A 26301-nucleotide genomic window follows, 5' to 3' on the forward strand; every position below is an offset into this window, starting at 1 on the left:
AAGAAACAGCACCGACTGGTAATTCCTTTAGTCCTCAGGAGTTAAAAGAATTCTCTCATCAGAGTGACTTATAGTGGGGAAAAAAGTATTTCTGTCAGTATGAAAATGACATATTTAGTAATTAAAAAGCGTGTCTTCTATAAAAATCTTTCTTTAAATCTTGGGAAAATGCTGTTTCATCTCAGAGTGAATTGAAAGTGGAATGCAACCACACTCGAGACCTTGGGCCCTGTAAATGCTTCTCTGACTCCTTCAGATTTATGCTGATTGTAGATAAGGTTCAGATGTGATTCTACGTAAGGTTTAAATCATTGTCAGACATAATTAAAGTCAAATGAAAACAAAAGTATGAGACCTCAACCCACGCCGGTGTCCTGTAAGAAGAGACACAAGGGATGCGTATGAACAAAGGAAATAGTGAGATGACACGGCAAGATCATGTCTGACGGAAGCCAGAGAGAGATGCCAGAAAACACACAACCACACACCTTGATCAAACCTCCAGAATCACGAGAAAATCAATCCATGTTTAAACAACCCCACCTGTGGCGATTTGCCATGCTTACCCTGGGAAACTAAAGTATGCGCTCCCCTGCCTACTACAGCTGCTGCCACCTCACTGCTCCTCACAGTGAGTTATCAGAGAAAACACAGAAATACAAACCGTGGCTTTGGTTCCTAAAGACTTCAGCCACACACACACAAGAGTACAAAGTACAACAAAAAAATCTAGTTACAGAAGTGTTATACACATTTTTGAAAAGTACAGAACTTGATCCAACTGGAAATCTAGAAACTGCAAACCCGTCTCCCACATCCAGTGTGGCCTTCATATTATGCAACTGCTCGTGCTCTTGGTCTACTCTGAATTCTCCCAATACAAAGACCCCATGATCCCACCCCTAAAGGAGAAATCTGGTAGGAGTTGCCCTTTCTGTGCCAGTGTCAATGGTGCTTTCAAGAGGCAAGTTGTCTCCTGTCAGTAAACTTTCCACTCCCAGGGGAAAGGGTCTCTTCACCAGTTCCTCCCCGACTCCACTCCGCTGGCTCCCATCATGACACCCTTCCCTGAGCCTCCAATCAGGATCACCACAAGCACACCTTTCCTGGAAGGTTTCTGCCCCGCACAAATATGCGGCTACTTCAACTCAACTGTGGACAACAGAATTCAAAGATATGTTTATTTTGCTGAAAAAAAAAAAAATTGGATCCACATATCCACATATATAAAAGATTTTCCAAAAATTTCATGAAAAACATTTACTATGAAAAACCATGTATGGCTACAGAATTCTCTGCACCAAAATGAGTTTACTTTTTTATTTCATTTTTTCACCAAAAAATGGCTGTGCCATCATGTATGAATGGAAGCCCTTTACCCGATGGTGCTGGTATCTGGAGGAAGTCTCTGTAAGGGAATTCATGTTATAGCTGGCTATGAGGTGAGGCCTTCCTGGTAGGATTAGTGTATAAGAAGAAGATGTATAAGAAAAAAGAGAACTTTCTACCCTTCCACTGCACACACATCCCAAAGAGCCTCTGAGGACATGACGGGAAAGCGCCTAGCTCCTGGCTCTCATGAGAAGCCAAATCAGTCAGCAGCTTCATACCATACTGCCCAGCTCCTAGAACTGTGAGAAAAAAAATTTCTTTTGTCAAAACACCCCAGCCTATGGTATTTTGCTCTGGCAGTCCATGTAGATTAAGAAACATTACATTATCAAAAGTAAGGTATTTTTGTCACAATTACATAAACATAAGGAAGTGCCTCCGAAACTGGATACTGGTATCCGGGTTGCAAGGATTTTAAGGCATATACAGGAAATATGGACATGGGGGTGATTCACATGTGTCTCAGAAGGAAATGGGAAACATGTTAGCAAAACCTGGAGGAAAGGCATTTCTTCTAAAGCAACTTGGTTCTATCCTCTGTGGAAGGTCTAGCGTGAGCAATAAAGATCTACATGTAACTGAGACAATGTCTAAGCAGAGTACTGAAGCAGCAGCTTGATCTCCCCTGACTACTTACAGTAAGACGCAGGAGAGCCATGAATCGGAGGAACTGACAGCGAACTGCAACGAGAACGTAAAAGTTTGAGAAATTCTCAGCCTAAGTCTCCAAAACGTGAGAACACGTGTTCAGAACAGGACATAAATGCTGTGGTGAGAGATGATGGTCTCATGGGAGGAAAAAAATTGCCACCTTAAAGGGAAAGGGACAACATTGTCTAAGGGAAGCAAGCCAGATAGACAGATCCATTCTCTGTGTAACATGTGGACTCTGACAACCACAAATTCATCAAGCAGAGAGCACACGGGTGGCTACCACAAGGTAAAGTAGAAATGGAAGGCCAGGGGTGAAAGGAGACACTGGGCAGAGGGTACAGTTTCTGACAGGCAGGAGGAATGGGTTCCCCTGCCGCACTGCACAGCAGGAGACTGTGGTAATGCATCTTTCGAAGTGGTTAAAATGGCCTTTAAATATACCTACCATAAACGAAACTTAAAAGTAGATAATGGGATAGATATATTACTTGGCGTGATTTGATAATTCCAGAACACATTCACTGAAATGTCATGTTTTGCCTACAAATATATACAATTATTTTACAGCTGAAAATGAAATTTTTAAGAAGGCAAAAACTGGGGTAGGTGTTGTGGCACAGTGAGGTTAGCTATTGCTTGATACACACTTTCCACAGTTCAGGACCTGGCGTGAGTTCTAGACCCTTCCTGCTTTTGATCTTGGTTCCTGTTAATAAACCTGGAAGGCAGTAGATGATCACACAAGTACTTGGGCCCCCACCACCCATGTGGGAGACCTGGATGGAGCTCCTGTCTCCCAGCTTAGGCTTGTCCTGTCCCTGGCTGTTGTGGTCATTTGAGAAGTGAACCAATAGCCGGTGCCATGGCTCACTTGGCTAATCCTCCACCTGCGGCGCCAGCACCCGGGTTCTAGTCCCAGTTGGGGCGCCAGATTCTAGTCCCAATTGTTCCTCTTCCAGTCCAGCTCTCTACTGTGGCCCAGGAGTACAGTGGAGAATGGCCCAGGTGCTTGGGCCCTGCACCCGCATGGCAGACCGGGAGGAAGCACCTGGCTCCTGGCTTCAGATCGGTGCAGCGCTGGCTGTAGCGGCCATTTGGGGGGGTGAACCAATGGAAGAAAGACCTTTCTCTCTGTCTCCCTCTCTCTCACTGTCTAACTCTGACTGTCAAATAAAAAAGAAGTGAACCAGTAATGAAAGATTCTCTCTCCTCCTCCCCACCTTACTCTCAGTGTCACTCCATCATTCAAATCTTTTACAGAGGCTAATTTTGTCTCATTAAATTAAAATAAGATAAAATCAAGCAAGCTATCATGTACAAGAGAAAACAAATTCAAAGATACGAAAGGTTCAAAAGTTAAAAGAATGAAAAACAATCTGCCAACGTGTAAGAGTGACGGCTGTACAAGCAAACAATGGACAGCCTCGAATTTCAGGCCAGCACCGTGGTGTAGCAGATGAGGACACTGGCTGCTGTGCCGGCATCCCATCATGGCACCAGTTTGAGTCCTGGCTGCTCCACCTCAATCCAGCTCCCTGCGGGTGCGCCCAGGAAATCAGCAGAAGATAACCCAAATGCTCGGGGCCCCTGCACCTGTGTGGAGGACCCAGAAGCAGCTCTTGGCTCCTAGCTTCAGATTGGCACGGCTCCAGCCCTTGTGGCCATCTAGGGAGTGAACAGGCGGATGGATGGACGATATCTGTCTGTCTGTCTGTCTTTCTCTTTCTGCTTCTGCATCTTTGTAACTCTTTCAAATAAATAAATAAATCTTTAAAATAAATAAAATCTTTTAAAAAAAGAATATTTATATTCAAGTGAATATGCAACATTTTCCAGAGAAGAATGCTTGCTAGATCATATAAAAGCCTAAATAAATCTGGAAGGACTTAAACCATAAAGCATTTCTCTGAACACAAGGGAGTTCAACTGAAACTCAGAGGTGCATGGCCAAGTGGTAAAGGTGTCTCCTGGTATGTCTGTGTCCAACATTAGAGTGCCTGGGTTCAAATCCAGTTCTGCTCCATTTCCAGCATACTCTGAACACAAACCCTGAGAAGCAGGTGGTGGCTTGGGCGGTTGGGTCCCTTACACCCATGTGTGGGCCTCAATTGATTTCGCAGCTCCCAGTGTGGTCTGTTTGGTTCAGCTGTTGTGGAGATTTGGGGAGCAAAGCAGCAGATGGATCATCTATTTGTCTTTCCGGCTCTTAAAGAAAAAATTTTTCCAAAACCTGAAAACCAAAACCCAAAGGATATTTGAGAAGTTGTAATATACATGGAAAATAACTAGCATACTCCCAAGTAGCCAGCAGGTCATAGAAGAAATCACAATGAATTTAGAAAATGTGATAGGATTGGGGCTGGCATTGGTGTAGCGAGTAAAAGCTGCTGCCTGCAGTGCCAGCATCCCATATGAGTATCGGTGCAAGTCCCGGCTGCTCCACTTCCAACCCAGCTCACTGCTATGGCCTGGGACAGCAGCAGCAGAAGGCCCAGATCCTTTGGCCCCTGCACTCACGTGGGAGATCCGGAGGAAGCTCCTGGCTCCTGGCTTCGAATCGGCCCAGCTCCAGCACTAGAGCTCCACAGCCTGCAGGAAGCCCCTGTGGGGAAGAAGCTCCTGGGTGGGAGCAGCCATAGCTCTGCAACTCCTCTCCTGGGATGGGCACAGCCTGGGCTCGGGCAAGTCCCATGTGTTCCTCCAGCTCACAAGTCAGCTTGTGCACTCAGCATGCTCGGCTGTGCCCTGGCCTGGTGGGAAACATCAATAAAAATCAGCACCGGGAATTCTAAGCTAATACTGGAGACCTCTCCACGTTTACTCACTACTTCCGTTTTGTGTCTTGGCTGTACTCCTACTTGTCACTTGCTTTCAAATCTCAGTGGAGTTTTAAAGTGTCTCCTACTATGACCTGTACACTTTCTTTTATCTGAGAGGCATAGTTACAGAGTTATGTGTGTGTGTGTGTGTGTGTGTGTGTACATATATACAGATACTGACCCCTGCCAACCCCCAAGTACCAGGGGGAGGGCCCCAGGGGGTGGGCACACCTCCTGCGATGTGGTTTGCAGGTGGGGAAGCAGATCTGGCGAGCAAGGCTGTGAGCAGGGGCACAGGGTTGAGCCTGAGCTCGGATGAGGAGGGGCCCAGGAGGATGGAGGCCCTCCCCACCCACTTCTGCAGGTCCCAGTGCTGGCACACGCTCTTTGCCAGGCACTGTTTCACACGTTCCCGCATTCACTCATCGGACTCTTTCTACAACCCTGCATCTATTAGTGGCCCCATTCCACAGGTGTGGTAACTAAGACCCAGGGCGGTAAAGCCCCCTGCCTAGGGTCACCAAGGCCAACGAGTGGCAGAGGCAGGATTTGAACCCAGGTCTGTCTGACTCCTGGGCCTGGCACTCCAACCTTAGCTCCTAGGCACATGGAGGGACTCTGGCAGGACGAGGAGACCCAGTTCAGTTCTGAGCCTGGGGAGCTCCTAGGTTTTCCATGGGCCCTGGGGTGGCTCTCAAAGTTGGGCAAACCACATTAGGGCCACAATGCCGACAAGTTTGGAGCTGCATCCCAAGGCCCAGGAAACCACAGGGGAGGGGCCCATGGGTGGGCTGGACAGACCAGGCTGGGCCAGAGTTCCAAGCATTCCAGCCATCTTCACAGGAAGCAGAATAGGACAGAAACTAGCGCCAGCCTCCTCCCCCAGAATCCAGTTGACAGTCAGGCTCGGCTGCACAGAGGCCCGCTTTGTACCTGCCCTAACCCACCACTGGCGGCTGGTGCAGGTTTTGAGTTTCCTGGGTGGGTAGGGGCCCAGCCACCTCTAAGCCTGGATCAACCTCCCCTTCTGGGGGCAGTCACAGAAGTCCACAGCCAGAGGAGGAAGCAAGCAGATACTCAGGGCTTCCCTAGAGACCCTGGGGGCCTGAAGTCCACCCACATCCCATTCCCCCAAAACTCACACACCCTAGTTAGGAGCCAGAGGCAGAAAGAGGGACTCTGGGGCAGAGCTTGAGCCCGCCTCCTTGCCAGCAGCCACCAAGCCCATCATGACCCACCTGGAAGCCCCACCTGCTTCATCCTGGTGCTCTGATGTGCACAGATGATGTAAAATTTTTATTTTAAATCCTCTAACAGGCATCTTCAAGTTCATTAATCTGGTAAGCCCAGTGCACGTGCTGGAAAACACAAATAATGATAGATTTGATAAACTAGTAAGTATTATAAGAGGCTGTCAAAGAACTGAAAATCCCACAGTGACTCACTAATGTGATTTAGTAGATAATGCTAAGAAAATCAGAAACATTTGTTAAAATCTTTGTTATAATGGCACTAGATTGACCATTTGCAGAATATATCTCTCCTATGTGTATTACAGTCTTAAATTCTAGTTCTGTGTAACAGTGATTTAAGATTTGAAAGGGCTTAAGAATACGTCCTGATGCTGACTAACCTGTAAGGTTTATATTTCATTTTTCATACATCAATGTTTTTCTTTTAGCAACTGTAAATATCGAATATCATATATATTTCTGTTTCACTGCAGGTTTTATTATCATTCTTTCTGATCTCTTCCTGTTTTAACGTTTGCTAGTATGCCCTCTTATGGATTACTATACTGATATTACCTACAGAGAGCCACTGGGTATTCCAACGTCAGCATGTGTATGGATGTTCATGTGTATGTGTGTGTGCACGTATATTCAAGCTGTGATGAAGACAGAATTGAAAATAACACTGTGAGAAACTCTTAACACTCACTCCAAAAGAAGACAGAATTGAAAATAACACTGTGAGAAACTCTTAACACTCACTCCAAAAACTAAGTCCTCCTCAGAGACAGCTGCCTATGGGGCAAACCACTGGGCCCCTTTTCACTGCTATGAACTGAAACTTGTCTCCTTAAAACACGTACATTGAGGGGCCGGCACTGTGGCTAAGCAGGTAAAAGCTTCAGTCTGCAACACCAACATCCCATATGGGTGCCAATTTGAGTCCTGGCTACTCCACTTCCAATCCAGATCCCTGCTAATGCACCCGGGAAAGCAGCAGAAGATGACCCAAGTCCTTGCACCCCCACACCCACGTGGGAGACTTGAAAGAAGTTCCTGCCTCCTGACTTCAACCTGGCCCAGCCTCAGTCATTAGTCTTCTGGGGAGTGAACCAGCAGATGGAAGATATTCTCTCTCTGTAACTCTGTCTCTCAAATAAATAAATCTTTAAAAAAGAAACCTCATACACTGAAGTGTTAACTACAGAGCTTTTAGGCAGGTAACTGAAGTCAAATGATATCACACATGTGAAGTGATCATTCAAACTGGCCCACGCCTTTATAAGCACAGACAGGAAGGATACACACAGAGAAACACCATGTGAGAACACAGCAGGCTGATGGCCGTCTGGTGGCCATGAACAGAGAGAGGCCTCTGAAGAAACCAAACCCGCCATGACTTTGATCTTGAATTTTCAAACTCCACAACCAAGAGAATCAAATTTCCACGATTTAAGCCACACAGCTGGTGGTATTTTGTTGGCAAATCAATACATTCTCATTTTTGCCAACATTTCCTCCAGTCACCTAAAAGGTCTCCCCTCTTATGAGGAAAATACAGGAACTAAAAATTACGAATTCAGGTAGCCACCTAAAAATAAAATAACAAAAAAAAAGATATGAAATAAGCAACCTAACTACCCATCTCAAAGAGTAAGGGAGTAGCAAGAGCACACCCAGCTAGAAAAGCAGCCAGGACAAATCACAATGGCATCCGTGTCGACTCATGAAAGCCGGGAGAAAAGTCCACATTGGCCACCATTAAACAAGAAGAGCCTGCTGTTTTGTCCGAAATCAGAACCGCAGATCCAAAATGGAGAGGCTGCAAAGATCTGAGAATGTCAAGGACAAAGTCTCTGGAAGACAGCTCTGACTTCTCTTGTAAGCTCGCTTGTCACCCAGGGACTAGTCCACCAAGGTTACTTAGCAGCGAATCCAAGATCTGGATCACTGCCTAAAGTGGCACTTGCTGGTATCTTGGGATTAGGCCCGGGAAAGGCATCCTACATGGAGTCTGCCAGAGTAAATTCCATTCCTTTGAAAATCAGCTGTGAGGGGCTGGATATAGTCCACATCACAACAGGCTTACATGCCTGCTTAAATGTGAGAAATGCAAAACAAGGCGTAGATTAAGCCAGAAGGGAACTCACAGCCAGCAGCTTCCTAAACTGTGTCCACGGCTTTTGAAGATTTTAAACTTCTGAATTTGGATGCATTAAAAATTTCAAGTACACTTTAAAATATACTTGTAGAGGAATAAAAACATTGTGAATCTGTCACTCCACTGAAAGGCTTTCTGTGGAAGGCCGTCCATAGAACGAAGCACAATCTGTGTCCCTGCTCTGTTAATAATGTGTTAGGGGAGCCAGCGCTGTGGCACTGAGGGTAAAGCCACCACCTGCAGGGCCAGCATCCCATAGGGGCACCAGTTCTAGTCCTGGCTGCTCCACTTCGGATCCAGCTCTCAGCTATGGCCTGGGAAAGCAGTAGAAGATGGCCCAAGTGCTTGGGCCCCTGCACCCATGTGGGAGACCTGGAAGAAGCACCTGGCTCCTGGCTTTGGTTTGGTGTGGCTCCGGCAGTTGCGGCCATTTGGGGAGTGAACCAACGGAAGGAAGACCTTTCTCTCTGTCTCTCCCTCTCACTGTCTGTAACTCTACCTCTCAAATAAATAAATAAAATCTTAAAAAAAAAAAAAAAAGTTTGCCCTGTGGAAAACAAAATCAGACTAGGAAAAATAAGAAATAAGTAACCTTTTTTTTTTTTTTTTTTTTTGACAGGCAGAGTGGACAGTGAGAGAGAGAGACAGAGAGAAAGGTGTCTTCCTTTGCGGTTGGTTCACCCTCCAATGGCCGCCGTGGCTGGTGCACTGCGGCCGGTGCACCGTGCTGATCCGAAGGCAGGAGCGAGGTGCTTCTCCTGGTCTCCCATGTGGGTGCAGGGCCCAAGCACTTAGGCCATCCTCCACTGCACTCCCTGGCCACAGCAGAGAGCTGGACTGGAAGAAGGGCAACTGGGACAGAATCCGGTGTGCTGGCGCCACAAGGCAGAGAATTAGCCTATTGAGCCGCAGCATCGGCTATAATCTGTTTTTGTTTTTGTTTTTTTTTTTAATTTTATTTATCAGATAGAGTTAGACGGTGAGAGAGAGACAGAGAGAAAGGTCTTCTTTCCATTGGTTTACCCTCGAAATGGCCTTTACGGCCGGGGCTACGCCGATCCGAAGCCTCCTGGTCTCCCATGCGGGTGCAGGGCCCAAGCACTTGGGCCATCCTCCACTGCCTTCCCTGGCCACAGCAGAGAGCTAGACCAGAAGAGGAGCAGCTGGGACTAGAACCCAGCGCCCATATGGGATGCCAGCATTGCAGTCGGAGGATTAGCCAAGTAAGCCACGGCGCCAGCCCCAAGAAATAATCTTAAATGCTATTAAAATTAATAAAATGAAGAGTTGATTTTTTTGGAAACAAAATAATCACTTTTAGCTACAATAATGAAAAAAGAAAAGATTCAAATAAATAAAATCAAAGAATAAAATAAGATTTTACATCTGATACCACACAAACACAACAGATCAATAAGAACTATTAACTAACTATAAACTAACAAACTGGAAAACCTAAAAGAAATGGTTAATTTCTAGATACATATAGCTTACAGAAACTGAGTTGCAAAGACATAGAAATATGAACAGCTCAATAATGAATGAGAAAACTGAATTAGGGGCCACCGCTGTGGCATAGCTGGTAAAGCCACCACTTGTAGTGCCAACATCCCATTGGGGCACCTGTTCTAGTAGTCCCAGCTGCTCCACTTCCAGTCCAGCTCTCTGCTATGGCCTGGGAAAGCAGTAGAAGATGGCCCAAGTCCTTGGGCCCCTGCACCCAAGGGAGACCTGGAAGAAGCTCCTGGCTTTGGATTGGTGCAGCTCTGGCCCTTGCAGCCATTTGGGGAATGGAACAATGGATCAAAGACCTCTCTCTGTCTCTCTCTCTGCCTCTGCCTCTCTGTAACTCTGGCTTTCAAATAAATAAATAAATCTTAAAAAATGAAAAGATTGAATGAAAAGTCTCCATACAGGAATAGACAGTAGCATGGGATTTTTCTACCAATCTCTATAAAATTTTAAAAATGGAATCACATTAATCCTTCTCAAACTATTCCAAAAATTTGAAATGAGGGAACCTTTGCAAACACTGAGACACTTCCCAGATTCAAAAATTGGAGTGAATCAGCACATGGGAAATCACTCAATCAATCTTTCTCTCAATCTTTCTCTGTCTCTTTCAAATAAAAATTTAGACCAATATGCCTGGTGAACACAGATGCCAAAATTCTCACTATAATAATAGCAAACTGAATCCAATAACATTTATCTAAAAGGTCAGGCATCCTAATCAAATGGGAATGATCCCAGGGATACAGGGATGTACCAGCATATGTAAAGGGGTGGGGGTGTGTGCAGGTGCTGTGGCACAGCAGGTTAAAGCTCCGGCCTGCACTGGAGGGTGAACCAATGGCAAAAAGGAAGACCTTTCTCTCTCTCTCTCTCTCTCTCTCTCTCTCACTGTCCACTCTGCCTGGTGTAAAAAAAAAAAAAAAAAAAAAAAAAAACCTCCAGCCTTCAGTGCCCACATCCCATATGGGCGCCAGTTTGGGTCCCCGGCTGCTTCACCTCCAATGCAGCTCCCTGCTATTGTACCTGGGAAAGCAGCTGAGGATGCCCAAGACCTTTGACCCCTGCAACCATGTGGGGTGCCCGGAGTAAGCTCCAAGCTCCTAGCTTCAGATCAGCTTAGCTCTGGCCACTGCAGCCATTTGGGGAGCAAACCAGTGGATGGAGGAACTTTCTGCCTCTGCATCTGTCTGTAACTCTTTCAAATAAATAGAACGAATCTTAAAAAAAGAAATTAAGGCCAGCACCACAGCTCAGTAGGCTAATCCTCTGCCTTGCGGTGCTGGCACACCGGGTTCTAGTCCCGGTCGGGGCACCGGATTCTGTCCCGGTTGCCCCTCTTCCAGGCCAGCTCTCTGCTGTGGCCAGGGAGTGCAGTGGAGGATGGCCCAAGTGCTTGGGCCCTGCACCCCATGGGAGACCAGGAGAAGCACCTGGCTCCTGCCTTTGGATCAGCATGGTGCGCCGGCCACAGCGCACCAGCCACGGCGGCCATTGGAGGGTGAACCAACGGCAAAAGGAAGACCCTTCTCTCTGTCTCTCTCTCTCACTCTCCACTCTGCCTGTCAAAAAAAAAAAAAAAAAAAAAAAAGAGCCAGCATTGGGACACAGTGGGTTGGGCCACCACCAGTGGTGCCAGTGTCTTGTATGAACATCAGTTGCAGTCCCAGCTACTCTGCTTCCCATCCAGGTCCCTGCTACTCTACCTAGAAAAGCAGTAGAAGGTGGTAAAATTACTTGGGTCCCTGTCACACACATGGGAGACCCAGATGGAGTTCCAGGGTCCCAGCTTCCGCTTGGTTCAGCCCCAGCTTTTGCAGTCAATTGGGAGAGAACCAGCAGATGGAAGATCTTTCTCTGTGTGTGTGTGTGTGTCTCTCTCTCTCACTCCACCATGCAAATAAATAACTCTTTTAAAAAAGCAGAAAAATCAATAAACCAAATAAATCACATCAATAAAATGAAAAATAAAATTATAATTATCACAATAGATGTAAAAAAACTATTCAATAAAATTCAATAGCTATATATGATTAAAACTCTGAACAAAACTTTTCAATCTAGACACAATAAAAGCTTCACGTGACAAACACAAAGCCAGTATCCCACTGAATGAGGAAAAGCTGAAAGTAGTTCCTGTAAGATCAGGAGCCAGACAAAGCTGTCCACTCTCACTACTGTTATTGCACACTGCACCATAAAGTTTAGCCAAAGCAATTAGGTAGCAGAAGGAAATAATATGGATTCAAACAGAAAAGGAAGAATTCAAGTTATTTGTTTGCAGATGACCAGAATCTATATACAGGGTGACCTAGCAACACCATCAGAAGAATGCTAGAATGAATAAATTAATTCCATAAAATTGCATGATCAAAAACAAAATCAAAATCAGTAGCACATCTGTACACCAATGGTGAACCCACTGAGAAAATAAACTGTACGTACAGTATTTACACAGTGACCAGAAAATATAATACCTCAGAATAAATTTAACCCAAATTGCAAAAGTCCTCTATAATAAAAATTACAAAACACTGAAGAAAGAAATTTAAGAGGATATGGGGCTGGCACTGTGGCATAGCAGGTAAAGCCCACTGCCTGCAGTGCCAGCATCCCATATTGGGTGCCAAATGCCTGGCCGCTCCACTTCCAATCCAGCTCTCAGCTATGGCCTGGGAAGGCAGTAGAAGATGGCCCAAGTGCTTGAGCCCCTGCACCTGTGTGAGAAACCCTGGAAGAAGTTCCTGGCTCCTACCTTCAGATCAGCCCAGCTCCAACCACTGTAGCCATTTGGGGAGTAAACCAGCAGATGCAATCAATCAATCTCTCTCTCCCTTTGCCTTTCTGTAACTCTGCCTGTCAAATAAATAAATAAATAAATCTTCATAAGAAAAATTTAGGGGGCCGGCGCCATGGCTCACTTGGTTAATCCTCCGCCTGTAGCACTGACATCCCATATGAGCACTGGGTTCTAGTCCCAGTTGCTCCTCTTTCAGTCCAGCTCTCTGCTGTAGCCTGGGAAGGCAGTGGAGGATGGCCCAGTGCTTGGGCTCCTGTACCCACATGGGAGACCAGGAGGAAGCACCTGGCTCCTGGCTTCAGATCAGCGCAGCGCCGGCCATAGCGGCCATTTGGGGAGTGAACCAGCAGAAGACCTTTCTCTCTGTCTCTCTCTCTAGACGTCTCTACCTGTCAAATAAAAAAAAATAAAATAAAAAAAGCAAGAGAGCAAACTCATGGCCCCTAGCTATTAAAAAAAAGAAGAAGAAAAATTTAGGAAGACACAAAGACACAAAAACTGCAGACTTCCCAAGCTCCTGGGTTGCAATTGCTATGGTTGAAGTTTTTATGCTATCCAAAATAATTTACTGATTTAATGGAATTTGTGTCAAAACACCAATGAAATTCTTCAGAGGGACCAGTGTTACGGGTCAGTGGACCAAGCTGCCACCTGCAATGCCAACATCCCATATCAGAGCAACAGTGTAAGTCCCAGCAGCTCCATTTCTGATCCAGCTATCTGCAAATGTCCATGGGAAAGCAGCAGAAAATGGTCCAAGCGCTTCAGCCTGGCTTTCAATGTGGGAGACTCAGATGGAATATCAGGCTCCTGGTCTTGAGCTGACATAGCTTCAGCCATTGTGGCTGACTGAATCAGAGGACAGACGTCTGTTTCTCTCTTTCTCTCACTCAGCCATTTAAATAAGTAAAATAAATCTTTTTTTTAAGAGAAATTCTTCAACGAACTAGAAAAAACAAACCTACAATTCACACGGAATCAGAAAACTCCCAAATAGCCTAAGCAATCTTGAACAATGTAACAAATTTGAAAGCACCACAATATCTGTTTTCAATACACTTACAGAGGTAGTATCACCACTGGCATAAAAACAGACACGCAAAACAGAACAGAAATCCCAAAACAAACCCACATACCCACAGGCAACTGATCTTTATAAAAAAGAACCAAGGGGCCAGTGCTGTGGCCTACTAGATTAAGCTTCTGTCTGTGGTGCCAGCATTCCACATGAGTGTCAGTTTGAGGCCTGGCTGTTCCACTTCTATCTAGCTCCCTGCTAATGTGCCTGGGAACATGCAGAAGGCTACCCCAGCACCTGTGTGGGAAACCCAGAAGAAGCTCCTGGCTTCAGCCTGTGGGCCTGGCAGCTGCAGCTATCTGGGGAGTAAACCAGCAGATGGATGACCTCTCTCTCTCTGTAACTCTGCCTCTCAAATAAATAATTAATTAAAGAGAAAAGGAACAAAAATACAGTGAAGAACAGTCTCTTCAGCCAATGGTGCAGAGCAAACTGAAAATCCAAATGTACAAAACTGAAACTACACCCCTACACCTTTTACACTTAGTCAACTCAAAGTGAATCAAAGATCAAAATAGAGGATGGGGCCGGCGCTGTGGCACAGCGGGTTAACGTCCTGGCCTGAAGTGCCGGCATCCCATATGGGCGCCGGTTCTAGTCCCAGCTGCTCCTCTTCCAATCCAGCTCTCTGCTGTGGCCTGGGAAAGCAGTAGAAGATGGCCCAAGTCCTTGGGCCCCTGTACCTGCGTGGGAGACCTGGAAGAGACTCCTGGCTCCTGGCTTCAGATCAGCACAGCTCCAGCCGTTGCGACCATCTAGGGAGAGAACCAGCGGGTAGACCACCTCTCTGTCTTTATCACTCTGTAACTCTTTCAAATAAGTAAAATAAATCTTAAAAAAAAAAAAGAAAAGAAAATGTGAATTATCCCAGGCATTATGGAGAACAGCACATTCATAAAATAAGGATAAAAATTGGTCTAACATATGGCATAACTACCTTGTGGCTGACTGTGTGTCAGAAAGACATGAAATCAATGTATCAAAGATATGGATAAGGGAACATTATTCAGACATAAATGCTGCAAAATGGGTAGAACTGCAGATCATTAAGTGAAATAAGCCAGACACAAAAACACAAATATCACGTTGTTTGTCATATAGGAAAGTGAAAAAATAATGCATCTGAACATGGAACAGGCTGGGGGTTGAGGATTGAGGGGGTTGGCTCTCAGGTGCCAAAGTACAATAAGGTAGAAGTAAATTCTAGTGTTCCATGGTGCAATATAGTGACCACAGTTCACCATATTTATACTGTGTGAAAAACTGGAGGAGAGGAGCTAGTCGAAAATGGAAAGGCTGGGTATCTGGCTTGGTCAGCTTATATTCAATACAAGCTTATGTTCAGATACTGCACTATGGCTGGCACCGTAGCCACTGCCTAATTTGCTAGCATCCCATGAGTACTGGTCCAAGTCCTGACTGCTCTACTTCTGATCTGGCTCCCTGCTACTGTGCCTGGGAAAGCAGCAGAAGATAGCCAGGTACTTGGGTCCCTGCTGCCCACGTGCGGTACCCAGATGAAGCTCCTGGCTCCTGATTTCAGCCTGGCCATTTGCAACTCTGGCCATTGCAGCCATTTGGTGAGTGAACCAGTGGATGAAAGATCTCTGTCTCTTAACTCTAACTATCACTCTTCACTCACTCTCACTCTAACTCTAACTAACTCTATCTTTCTTTAAGATTTTACTTTTAGGGGCTGGCTCCATGGCTTCATGGAGCTTCTTCTGGGCCTCCCACTAGGGTGTAGGGATCCAAGCATTTGGGCCATCTTCTGCTGCTTTCCCAGGTGCATTAGCAGGGATTGGAGTTGGAGCACCTAGGACTTGAATCAGTGTCCATATGGAATGCTGGTGTTGCAGGCGGCGGTTTAACCCACTATGCCACAATGCCAGCCCCTTTACCTTTCAAATAAATAAAATTTTCTAAAAACAAATATTGTGCAATATCCTATAGTAATGTAAAAGTAGGGCATGTTTTTAAAAATTGCTTAAATAAATGTTTTAAAAATCAGAAGCATCTCTATATACTAACAAATGAACTATCTTTAATAGAAATTAGAAAAACAATCCCATTTATAACAGTATAAATTATCAGTTAGGAGCCAATATCTACCAGTACTGTCAGGGAGTTAATCAAATACCCAGTTCTATCATCAGTAAGTCAAGGTGGAATTTTCTCTTGAATTTTCTATTTTTTAAACATTTATTTATTTATTTGAAAAGCAGAGTTACAGAGAGAGAGGGTGAGGGAGAGAAAAAAAATCTTCTATACACTGGTTTACTCTTCAAATGGCCACAACTGCCAGGCCTGGACTGAACTGGGTCAAAGCCAGGAGCCTAGATCTCCATCTGGGCATTACATGTGGGTGGCAAGGGTGTCTGCTGCTTTCCCAGGCACATTAGCAGGCAGTTAGATTGTAGGCAGAGCAGCCAAGACTCAAACAGGTGCTCATATGGGAAGGTGGCACCTTGGGCAGTGGCTTTGCCTGTTCTGTCACAATGCTTTCTCAGCCCCTTAAATTTTCTGATTAGCCCTTATATGATTTACAACTAAGTATTCTGAAATTCTGAAAATGCCACTATTTTAAAACTAATCTTGAAGCCAGATGGAAGGATGGTTATGCTGTTTATTCATTGTTAACACTGCTATCAATTTACAGGCAGGGCGTTCAACCTTGTATCTGTGCCTCTCAGTTAAAACACAGATTGCAGGTGGATATTTAGCCCAATAGCAAAGAAGCTTGGGTCCTTCACTGGAGTGCCTCAGTTCAAATCCTGGCTATGGCTCCCTTGTAATGTACCTGGGAAAACAGCAGGAGATGGCCTAAATACTTGGGCCTCTGCCACCCATGTAGGAGACCTGGATGGAGTTTCAGGCTCCTAGCTTTGGTGTGGTCCATCCCTAACCATTGCAGCCATCTGGGGAGTGAACCAGCAGAAGAAAGATTGCTCGCTCGCTCGCTCGCTCTCTGTCGCTCCTGACTTTCAAATAAATAAATTAAAAAAAAAAAGTTATGTGAAAAAATGCATATCATGATTAGCTTGATTTATCTAGTCTGCAGCATATAAATATTTCCAAATTTCATTTTATATGCTAAAGACCTGTTTGTAAACTTAAAATACATAAGTATTTTTAAAAGATAAACATAAATGGATTAGGGGCCTAGATAGTGGCATAGCAGGTTAAGCCACTGCCTGTGACACCAGCTCAGGTTCCACTCTGATCCAGCTTCCTGCTAAGGCACCTGAGAAAGCAGCAGAAGATGGCCCCAAATCCTTGGGCACCTACACCTATGTGGGAGATGTGGCAGAAGCTGTTGGCTCCCAGTCTTGGCCTGGTCCAGCCCTGGCTGTTGTATCTATTTGGGGAGTGAACCAGTGGATGGAAGATCTCTGTCTCTCTGTTACACAGCCTATCAAATAAATAAACCTTTTAAAAAGACAGATTAGGCCAGTGCTGTGGCTCAGCTCACTAAGCTAATCCTCCACCTGTGGCGCCGGCACCCCGCGTTCTAGTCCTGGTCGGGGCGCCAGATTCTGTCCCGGTTGCTCCTCTTCCAGTTCAGCTCTCTGCTGTGGCCAGGGAGTGCAGTGGAGGATGGCCCTGCACCCACATAGGAGACCAGGAGGAAGCACCTGGCTCCTGGCTTCGGATCAGCGCAGCACAGCGCAGCACACTGGCTGTAGCAGCCATTTGAGGGGTGAACCAACGGAAGGAAGACCTTTCTCTATGTCTCTCTCTCACCGTCTAACTCTGCTTGTCAAAAAAAAAAAAAAAAAAAAGACACAGATTAAATATAAATATATACAGAAATATACACCATTATAACACTAGTCTAATTCTGAGATTCGATGATTGTTTATAGCCCTTGTCTCTTCGTTGAGGAACAGTGTTTTTTTTCTTCATATTATTTGTTGAACTCTTTTACTTAGTGTAGGGTTAACTTTAACTGAAAACAGATCTTTGTAAAAATTAAGAGTGGGAATGTGAGAGACAGGAGGAAGAAAGGTTGGAGCAAGGGTGTGAGGGAAGGTAGGGTGGGAAGTATCACTATGTTCCTAAATCTGTATAGATGGAATACATGAAACTTGTATAGCTTAAATAGAATTGTTTAAAAATCAAAAAAGAAAAACCAAACACCCATCCAAAGAAAACTGGAATAGTTATATCCATTTCAGACTAATCAGGATTTAGGTCAGAAAAATATAAAAAGGTTACATAAAATGCAGCAGGCAGTTCTCTAAAAAGACATTAAAATGTTTTATGTCTCTGAACATAACAGAGTACCAAACTACATAAGGCAAAAGCTTATAGAACTGCAGAGAAAAATAAATATACCAGTATCTAAATAGTATAAATAAATACACCAGTATACACACTAAGTGTTTATTAGCAATGATTAATCACACAGATACCACTGCAAGGAAAAAAAATATCAATAAACAAATTCAAAACTTTACCAAAGTGTAAAATAAAAAAACTGCACAAGTTTGAAGGTTATATGGTTAATCCACCTACTCTACTAACGCTTCCTTTGAAGCCTGAATTTATTTACGATCTAAAAAAAACAATATTTTCCCATTATGTAAAAAGATACAAATACTATGCATTAACACTTAAGAAATCAAAACAAAAAGACAGACATCGTCACCAACATCAAAAATAAACTTCAAACAATCTAAGTTCCGTAAACAGCAGAAGCAGTGAAGGAATTAGGTGACTCACAACCACAGCAGCATGCTGTGTACGCAAAAGCCTGAGCTAAAATAATAATAATAATAATAATAATAATAAAGAGTATAGTATCAAAAGGTAACATCAACGCCTTGAAAATTCACAAAAGGCAAAAAAACAAACAAACCTCTCCTTTGGAAAAAACAGACAATAAGTTAGAAAAAACACCAAAAGAATCAGGGCTTGGTCACTCCTGGGGGCAGGGGTAGAAGAGAGCAGGAAGCCACCCGAACTGACCAAGGCCCATGTATTCACTTGGGTGGCAACTCTACGGGTGTTTATATCGTTCTTGAAAATCAGCAGAAAAGAAAGATGTCAAGAATTCTCTTTCCCTTTTCAGGCATTATTGAGTAAACCCAGGTTCCATGCAAGAAAATAAAAATCCAACACTCAAATCACGGCACATAATTCAGAAATCAGTGGGGAAAGCAGAATTAGAAGGCCCCAAGTCTCACCCAAAATCAGCTTAAGGTTCTCACCTAGGGCTGCCTTTGTTTGACATCACTTTTAACACTCAATGTGTGATGCTGGCTGATCACCCACCGATTCTCCCACTCCCACCAATCACCAAGCAATGCAGTTCTAACACCAGCTAGATTCAGCAGGGACCTCAGTGGCTAAGGGCCACTGCGGATGCCAGTCCACCTAGACTTAGCAGTGGATAAAGGCTCACTCCCACCACACAGTCCCACGCAGAGGGCAGTCCAGTCCATGTGTTGGCTCTTTCTGCTCCCCTCTCCTCATTCCAAAGTTATCCAGGGATCCCATCCAACCAGGTCACTAATGCAAGCTTAGCTACTGTCTGAAAGGGGTGTGTCTTAGGTAGAATCAGAGCCACTCCTATCACTCAAAAAACTCAATGGGACTTGGGATCTCTGTGCCAGAAAGTGAGGGCAAATCCAAATAAATATTTTATTAGACCAGAAACCTCCCCCCAAAAAAACCTCTTAAATTCATAAACTTTTTGTCATCAGAATCTGATGTTCCCCAGACATTCCCAATTGGCACAAACTGTATCCTGACAGAACCAGCTCCATGGACGCAAAACCAAACTGCTGTGTGCCCAGAGTGCATTTGCTTTTCGGGTCTCACGTCACTTAACTGGGGTGGGTTTTTTTCCATCTTCATGGAAGTTTTTCCTCCCTTCACAAGGCTGAGAGAATCCAGACTCCATGAACCACTTTCGGCTTTTTTTTCCCCTTCAATCCCAGCATCCGCTAAGGTAGCTGATAATTATATGTCTCCAAGGACGGGGATTATATTTAGGAGGAGAAATTTTACTTTCCCAAGGTGTTAGCAGTAGAGATGGAAGGGACACAGCAGAGGCCCCGGGCTCAGGGCACCGCTACTCCCACGAAAACCTCTCCTTCTTCCACGTTCCCCAAGAATGACAGGGGCTTGCCAATCACTCCAAACTCCTAGGGACTCTGACCCCTTGGGACATCCTGCACCATCACATCATGATGTCTTTACCTGAGACAAGGAAAAGAGAGGTGTGCTGCCGAGATACCCCTCTATGAAGTGTCTGTCCTTAAGGAAAGGGAGACGGGCAAAGATTTTAGATTAAATGTAGTTCTGCTTACTTGAAAGGCAGAGAGAGACACCGACAAAGAGAGATCTTCCATCTAACTGGCTCACTCCCCAAAGGGCCAAATCTGGGGCCGGCTGCAGACAGGCGCTCACGACTAAAATCTGCATTTCCCACGTGGACAGCAAAGGACCCCAGAACTCGATCCATCCTCACCGGCCTGTCTCCCAGGCCAAGCCCTGTTAGCAGAAACCGGAAGTAGAGCCAGCACTCAAACTCGGGCATTCCGATACAGGACTGTGGCCACGCCAAGCAGCGCCTTTATCTAGCATCCGCTCAACCACAAGAGTTTTTTTTAACGCTGTAGCATCACATGGGTATGCTCGGCCTCTCTCTCCCATGAAATGCGCACCAACAGAAAATAAACTTTCCAAAGAGCTGCTGGCTATTCTCTGGCGGAAAAAAACATATACAGAAGTTCAGTTACGCATATCAAGGGGGACGCAGCTCACAAGTCCCCCGCCCCGGGCAGCACGGAGAAAGTTCTAGTTCTGAGCTGAAATCGCCCGGGGCGGGGTCCCGGCTGCCGGCCCAGCTCACTTTCTGCAGCCCACAGGGCCCCGGCCGCACACACTCACGACTTCCCACCTTCCAAGCTGCCCCCGGATGCTCCTCGCAGCTTCCGGCAGCGCGGGAAGCTCACAGAACACCAGCGCCGGGGCCACCCAGTCCCCTCTGAACTGTACAGGCGGACAACGCCATGATGAGGAAGATCTCGCGGGATTACCGCAGCACCGCCTCCTGGCGCGCCTGAGTGGCCCGTTTCCACAGCCCGTGAGCACGCACGACGTCAGGGAAGACGCAGCCAATCAGCATCGCCCCCAGCACGGGGGCGGTTCCCGTGAGGTGTCTTCCGGGTCGGGGAGGTGAGCGAGGAGGCCTGTCTGAAGCCGCCTTATCCGCCAGGGATGCGGGCCTCCAGCCGGCAGGGGGCGCCATCACCTCCCTGACGACCTCACTACCTGTGAGCTTGCGGGGAGGAGGTGTCTGGTAATCCGCTTCCGGTGAGTTACAATTCCCAAATATTTGATTGCTGGGTTCAGAGCCCTTCTTTTTCCAGGATTCTTTTTCTCTTGGGCCATTTACAAGGTTTTTTTGTTTTGATTTTTTTTTTACATAGCGATTTGAATAGTGCTTAAATATATTACATCGGCGGATCCTTCATTTCTTTCCTAGTCTGTATTTGGTCGTTTAACGTTGTTTCTTGCTGGTACGTAGTAACCCGCTTGCTTGTATGTAGTCTCGCCTGGTTCTGTTATCGGTGGTTTTTTTTTTAACTTTGGATTATGTGGGATTATGTAATAGTGTCATCCGCATTCACTGACTGGTTTTCTTAAGTTTCCTTTGTGTTTTATTTTCCTGGCGACGACTCCAGTACATGCTAAGGAGAGCGACAGGAGGTAACTTCTCTAGAACATTTAGTCCAAGTGACCATGTGTCTTGCATTTCTCATCCACGTGGGAGATTCACAAAATTTATTTTATCATGACTTAACTATTATTTACATAATTTATTTTTACATAATTATTTCCCATCTACATGGATGATTTATATAATTTAGATTGTAATCCACGTATGCATTTTCTACTGTATCCATTTTGCTATTAGTCTATTATGCATCTGCATATGCTTTAATTAAAATAATATTTTGCTTAAAATAGTTACGGCTCTGTTTATAAAAACAGTTGTTCCTTAAGTACCATTTATGTCCTGAACTGATGGTTTCATCCGTGTGATGTTGGATGCACAGAAGAGAGTCAGACATATTCTGTTTATCTCCACGTTGGGTGAATCTGTGAAATTTATGAATGTCTTTTTTTCTTCCTTAAAAGTTTGGAACGCAGAAAACATACGCACTACGTTCAGGTTGGGACCAGGTCTCGCTGCTGTGTGGGCTGCCCACTGTGCCCCACTAGACCAGCCACGATAACCTTTAGGTGTGTGCGACCAGCAAAGCCCTGCCTTTTCTTACCTGTTTGTGCTCTTGCTGAGGCTCGGGGGCTGCTACCTGGTGGGTAGTACAAGTCCCCCCAGAGTAGGTGGTGGCAGAGTCACCTGGTTACTGAGCCAGGGTGGCATCCGCTGACCATCGCAGGTGCCTGGGCAAGCAGTGTCGTGAGATGGGGCGAACCTCGAAAGACAAGCGTGACGTCTACTACCGCCTGGCCAAGGAGAACGGCTGGCGTGCCCGCAGTGCCTTCAAACTTCTGCAGCTGGATGAGGAGTTCCAGCTCTTCCGAGGTGTGACGCGGGCCGTTGACCTGTGTGCAGCCCCGGGCGGCTGGAGCCAGGTGCTGAGCCAGAAGACTGGGGGCCAGGAGGGTGGCCAAGTGTTGGCTGTGGACCTGCAGGCTATGGCTCCACTACCAGGTGTGACCCAGATCCAGGGGGACATCACCCAGCTGTCCACTGCCAAGGAGATTATCCAGCACTTCCAGGGCTGCCCTGCAGACCTGGTGGTGTGCGACGGGGCTCCCGACGTCACTGGCCTGCATGACGTGGATGAGTACATGCAGGCCCAGCTCCTCCTCGCAGCTCTGAACATTGCCACACACGTCCTAAAGCCGGGGGGCTGCTTCGTGGCCAAGATCTTCCGAGGCCGGGATGTGACGCTGCTCTACAGCCAGCTGCGCATCTTCTTCTCCAGCGTGCTCTGTGCCAAGCCAAAGAGCAGCCGGAACTCCAGCATCGAGGCCTTCGCTGTCTGCCAGGGTTATGACCCTCCTGAGGGCTTCAAGCCAGACCTGAGCAAGCCCCTGCTGGACCACTCATACGACCCAGATTTCAACCAGTTGGATGGACCCACCCGTGTCATTGTGCCTTTTGTGACTTGTGGGGACCTCAGCGCCTATGATTCGGACTGCAGTTACCCTCTGGACCTACAGGATGGCTCCAAGTACAGGTACACCCCGCCCACACAGCCCCCCATCTCACCCCCATACCAGGAGGCCTGCACGTTGAAGAAGATGGGCCGGCTAGCTAAGGAGGTCCGCCCTGAGGATGGCCCCATCAGCAGAGCAGCCACAATGCCCCAGCCCCTGGACACCCAGCTAGCCCCTGAGATGGAAGGCAATGAAACTGAAACAAACTGTTCATGTTGGCGTGGTCAGCTGGCAAGCTGATAACAACGCCAAAGCTGCTTGCTATCAGGAAAGCCAGAACTGGAGTTGAGCCTGTTTTCAAGATCATGTCATCATGGGGTCCAAAAAACAAGCCACGTGTTGGAATCTGCAAGGCCACCATGAAGACGCTAAGGAAAGAAGTAGCCTGAAGACTGAGGCCTCCCCCTGATCTCTGCCTCTCCAGGGTGTCCTAATTATGTCCACAGTTTCCCCTGAAAGCACAGATTTTTCAGCCGGATGGAAATCAGGGTATGCGTGAATGTGATGGAGGAAAAAGTTACCTATTTTCATGAATGACTGAAATTTAGCTTGATTCCCGGATGCTAAATAGGCATCATCATAATAATAGCCTATGATGTAGGCTTCATGACAACATGTCAAGATGCCTTGTAAAATCGGGCAGGTGTCGTGGCATAGCAGGCCAAGCTGCCGCCTGTGATACCGTTGCTGGTAACAAATCACAACAGGAAAAACAGTACCTGTGATTTTCCCACGAAAACAAAATACCATTTTTATGTTATGTTCCAGTTGGATGTGTATGACAATATTGTTCATATTTGTCACCACTCTGAATGATAGCAGATTTTATAACTTGATGTTCTAACTAATGTTATTGCAAAAAAAAAAAAAAGTTTGGAACGCTCAGTAACTCTACCCTTGAAATTTTGCTGGTCAGTGTTTTTATTAGTTGGTTGCTGTGATTTTTCCAATATAGATTAAACTTACTTTATATGAGTTTCCTGTTCTTTGTATATTTTTGTTTTGATAAATTGGCTTCCAAAATTCAGTAGATTTTTGTCTGTTTTAAAAATGTTACTCCTAGTGAAGAAAATCCTCTTAGTACTTTGTGAAGGTCTATAAACTCTAAATAATTATTCATTTTGATTCCTGAAATTGGTTATTTGTGTTACCTTTCTCTTTGTTTTCCTTAATCACGTTTGCTAGTTTTTGTTAGTATTGTGTCAGCTTTAAGAACTCCTTTTTTCTTGTTTGTTTTTATTGTATTTCATAATGCCTGCTGTTATCTTTTTTTTATTCCAGTCTTCTAGGTCGATTTACCTGTAGCCAGTTTGTCTTTATCTTTCTGCCTTTCCTGTTGGTCCCCATGCCAGGTGCCTTCACCCCACAGAATGTGTGTGTCTGTATCCCCTGATCTGCCTCAGGAGTCTTCACTACTGTGACAATTGGATCATCTGTTGATCTGCTGAAGGAATCTTGATTTCCTAAAGCTTTCGTCATTGTGAATAAAGCCATTTTATGTACTGTATGTATATTTATAGATATCCTATTAATGTCAGGTTGTTTGAGGCCTAAGTTTTGTTTTTATACCAGTTGGATAAAAGTAGAAGGACATCTTTGCTACATCATATGGTGATGCTATTGTAGGCTTCATGACAACATGTCAAGATACCTTGTGAAATCAGGCAGGTGTCGTGGCATAGCAGGCCAAGCTGCCGCCTGTGATACTGACATCCCCTATGGTCACCAGTTTGTGTCCCAGCTGTTCCACTTCTGATCCAGCTCCTTTCTAATGTTCCTGGAAAAGCAGCAGAGGATTGTCTGAGTTCTTGGGCCTCCGAGTTCTTGGGCCTCTGTACCATGGGGGAGCCCTGAAAGAATCTCCTGGCTCCTGGCTTCTTCTCAGCACAGCCACAGCTGTTGGAGCCATTTGGAGAGTGAACCAATGAATGAAAGATGTCTCTCTCTGTCTCTCTGTGTGTGTGTGTGTGTGTGTGTGTGTGTTGCTCACTAATCTGCCTTTCAAATAATCTTTCAAAAAATTTGTAAATTACCACTGTACATTCTAAGCAGAAATGAATGAGATTTTTATGATATTTTCTGTCCTTTTTTAAAAAAGTTTTTTTTTTTAATTTTTTATTTGAGAAGTAGAGTTAGAGGGAGTCTTCCATCCACTGGTTCACTCCCCAAATGGCAGCAACAGCCCCAAGCCAGGAGCTTCTTCTGGGTCTCCCATATGAGTGCAGGGGCCCAAGGACTTGGACCATCTTCTGCTGCTTTCCCAGGCCATAGCAGAGAGCTGGATTAGAAGAGGAGCATCCAGGACACGAACTGGCGCCCCTATGGGATGCCGGCGCTGCAGGCTTAGCTCGCTATGCTGCAGTGCTGGCCCCCGATATTTTCTATCCTTGTAAACCATTGTCATTGTCATGGGTGTTTATTTCTTTTTTTTTTTATTATAAACACCCTTATACATGTGTAGTGTATCTGTCTCATTGCTGTGTTAACTTGCAGTCACTTAATGCACAGTTTATTCCTTCTCATAATTTGCTAATTCAACACATCTTATTTCTTTATTTCTGGTCTGTGTTTGGTGCAAAAGTGACTTTTCATATATATACCAAGTTTTAAATTGGGGAATTTATTTTTCTTATTGTTGAGTAAATTCTTAATAAATTTTAAATGCATTGCCTACATTTCCTCAAATGGGGCTTATCTTCTGCTATTTGTACAGCATCTTTTTATCTTTTTTTTTTTTTTTTTCGACAGGCAGAGTGGACAGTGAGAGAGACAGAGAGAAAGATCTTCCTTTCCCATTGGTTCAAAAAATGGCCACTGCGGCCGGCGCACCATGCTGACCCAAAGCCAGGAGCCAGGTGCTTCTCCTGGTCTCCCATGCGGGTGCCGGGCCCAAGCACTTGGGCCATCCTCCACTGCACTCCTGGGCCACAGCAGAGAGCTGGACTGAAAGAGGAGCAACCGGGACAGAATCTCGTGCCCCAACCAGGACTAGAACCTGGTGTGCCGGCGCCACAGGCGGAGGATTAGCCTATTGAGCCGCGGCACCAGCCAATGTACGGCATCTTTTTAAATATTTATTATTATATTAAGGGGCGGTGAGATGGAGAGAGAGTGAGAGAGAGATTTTCTATCTGCTGGTTCACCCCCAAATGTACACAACAGCCAGGTATGAGCCAGGAACTTCATCTTGCCCCCCAATATGGGTAGCAGGAGTCCAAGAAACTGGACCTATGCTGACTTCTCAGGCACCTTCTCAGGAAGCTGAGTCAGAGTAGCTGGGACTCAAACTAGCACTCTGATTAGGGGTGTGGACAACACAAGCAGCTTAACTCATTGCTCCACAGTGCTGATGCCCTGAAGTGTGGGCATCTTTAATTTAACAAACTGCATTATCTTTTTTACAGAGTATGGTTTAAGTGTTGTGTATAAAATGAATCACTAAACACAGA

At 45.5% G+C, this 26301-nt stretch overlaps 1 protein-coding gene, 1 long non-coding RNA gene and 1 pseudogene across 7 annotated transcripts in view; 2 read left to right on the forward strand and 1 right to left on the reverse strand.

Moving 5' to 3' along the window:
- The window catches only part of LOC138845632 (uncharacterized), a 31541-nt gene extending 10756 nt beyond the window's left edge, over positions 1-20785 (reverse strand). The window contains exons 1-5 of one of the 4 annotated variants that reach the window (XR_011382834.1): positions 20559-20712; positions 14332-14479; positions 6104-6223; positions 4564-4796; positions 3832-4276 (exon numbers count right to left, since the gene is read on the reverse strand). This is a non-coding gene — a long non-coding RNA (uncharacterized lncRNA). Of the gene's footprint in view, positions 1-3831; positions 4277-4563; positions 4797-6103; positions 6224-14331; positions 14480-20558 lie in introns of those variants that run through there. The other 3 variants (XR_011382835.1, XR_011382832.1, XR_011382833.1) reach the window with 3 other exon arrangements.
- On the forward strand, positions 7677-8316 carry LOC100348196 (OCIA domain-containing protein 2 pseudogene; annotated as a pseudogene).
- A 33-nt stretch (positions 20786-20818) lies between the features above and the next one.
- On the forward strand, positions 20819-24359 carry LOC100350453 (tRNA (cytidine(32)/guanosine(34)-2'-O)-methyltransferase). 3 transcript variants are annotated; one of them, XM_051837865.2, is made up of 2 exons: positions 20819-20974; positions 21803-24359. In XM_051837865.2, exon 2 carries the CDS (start codon positions 22091-22093, stop codon positions 23090-23092), a length of 1002 nt encoding a protein of 333 aa, XP_051693825.1. In that variant the 5' UTR covers positions 20819-20974; positions 21803-22090; the 3' UTR covers positions 23093-24359. The 3 variants fall into 3 exon arrangements, with proteins under 3 accessions (XP_051693825.1, XP_051693823.1, XP_051693824.1); XM_051837863.2 differs by having other exon boundaries at positions 20928-21180; XM_051837864.2 differs by having other exon boundaries at positions 20968-21370.
- The last annotated feature ends 1942 nt before the right edge of the window (positions 24360-26301 follow it).

This window comes from Oryctolagus cuniculus, chromosome 16 (genome assembly GCF_964237555.1).
Source record: "Oryctolagus cuniculus chromosome 16, mOryCun1.1, whole genome shotgun sequence".
Taxonomy (NCBI): domain Eukaryota; kingdom Metazoa; phylum Chordata; class Mammalia; order Lagomorpha; family Leporidae; genus Oryctolagus; species Oryctolagus cuniculus.

Excerpts from the sequence above, each read along its gene's own strand:
- LOC100350453 (XM_051837865.2), top strand. The coding sequence starts at position 22,091 with ATGGGGCGAACCTCGAAAGACAAGCGTGACGTCTACTACCGCCTGGCC.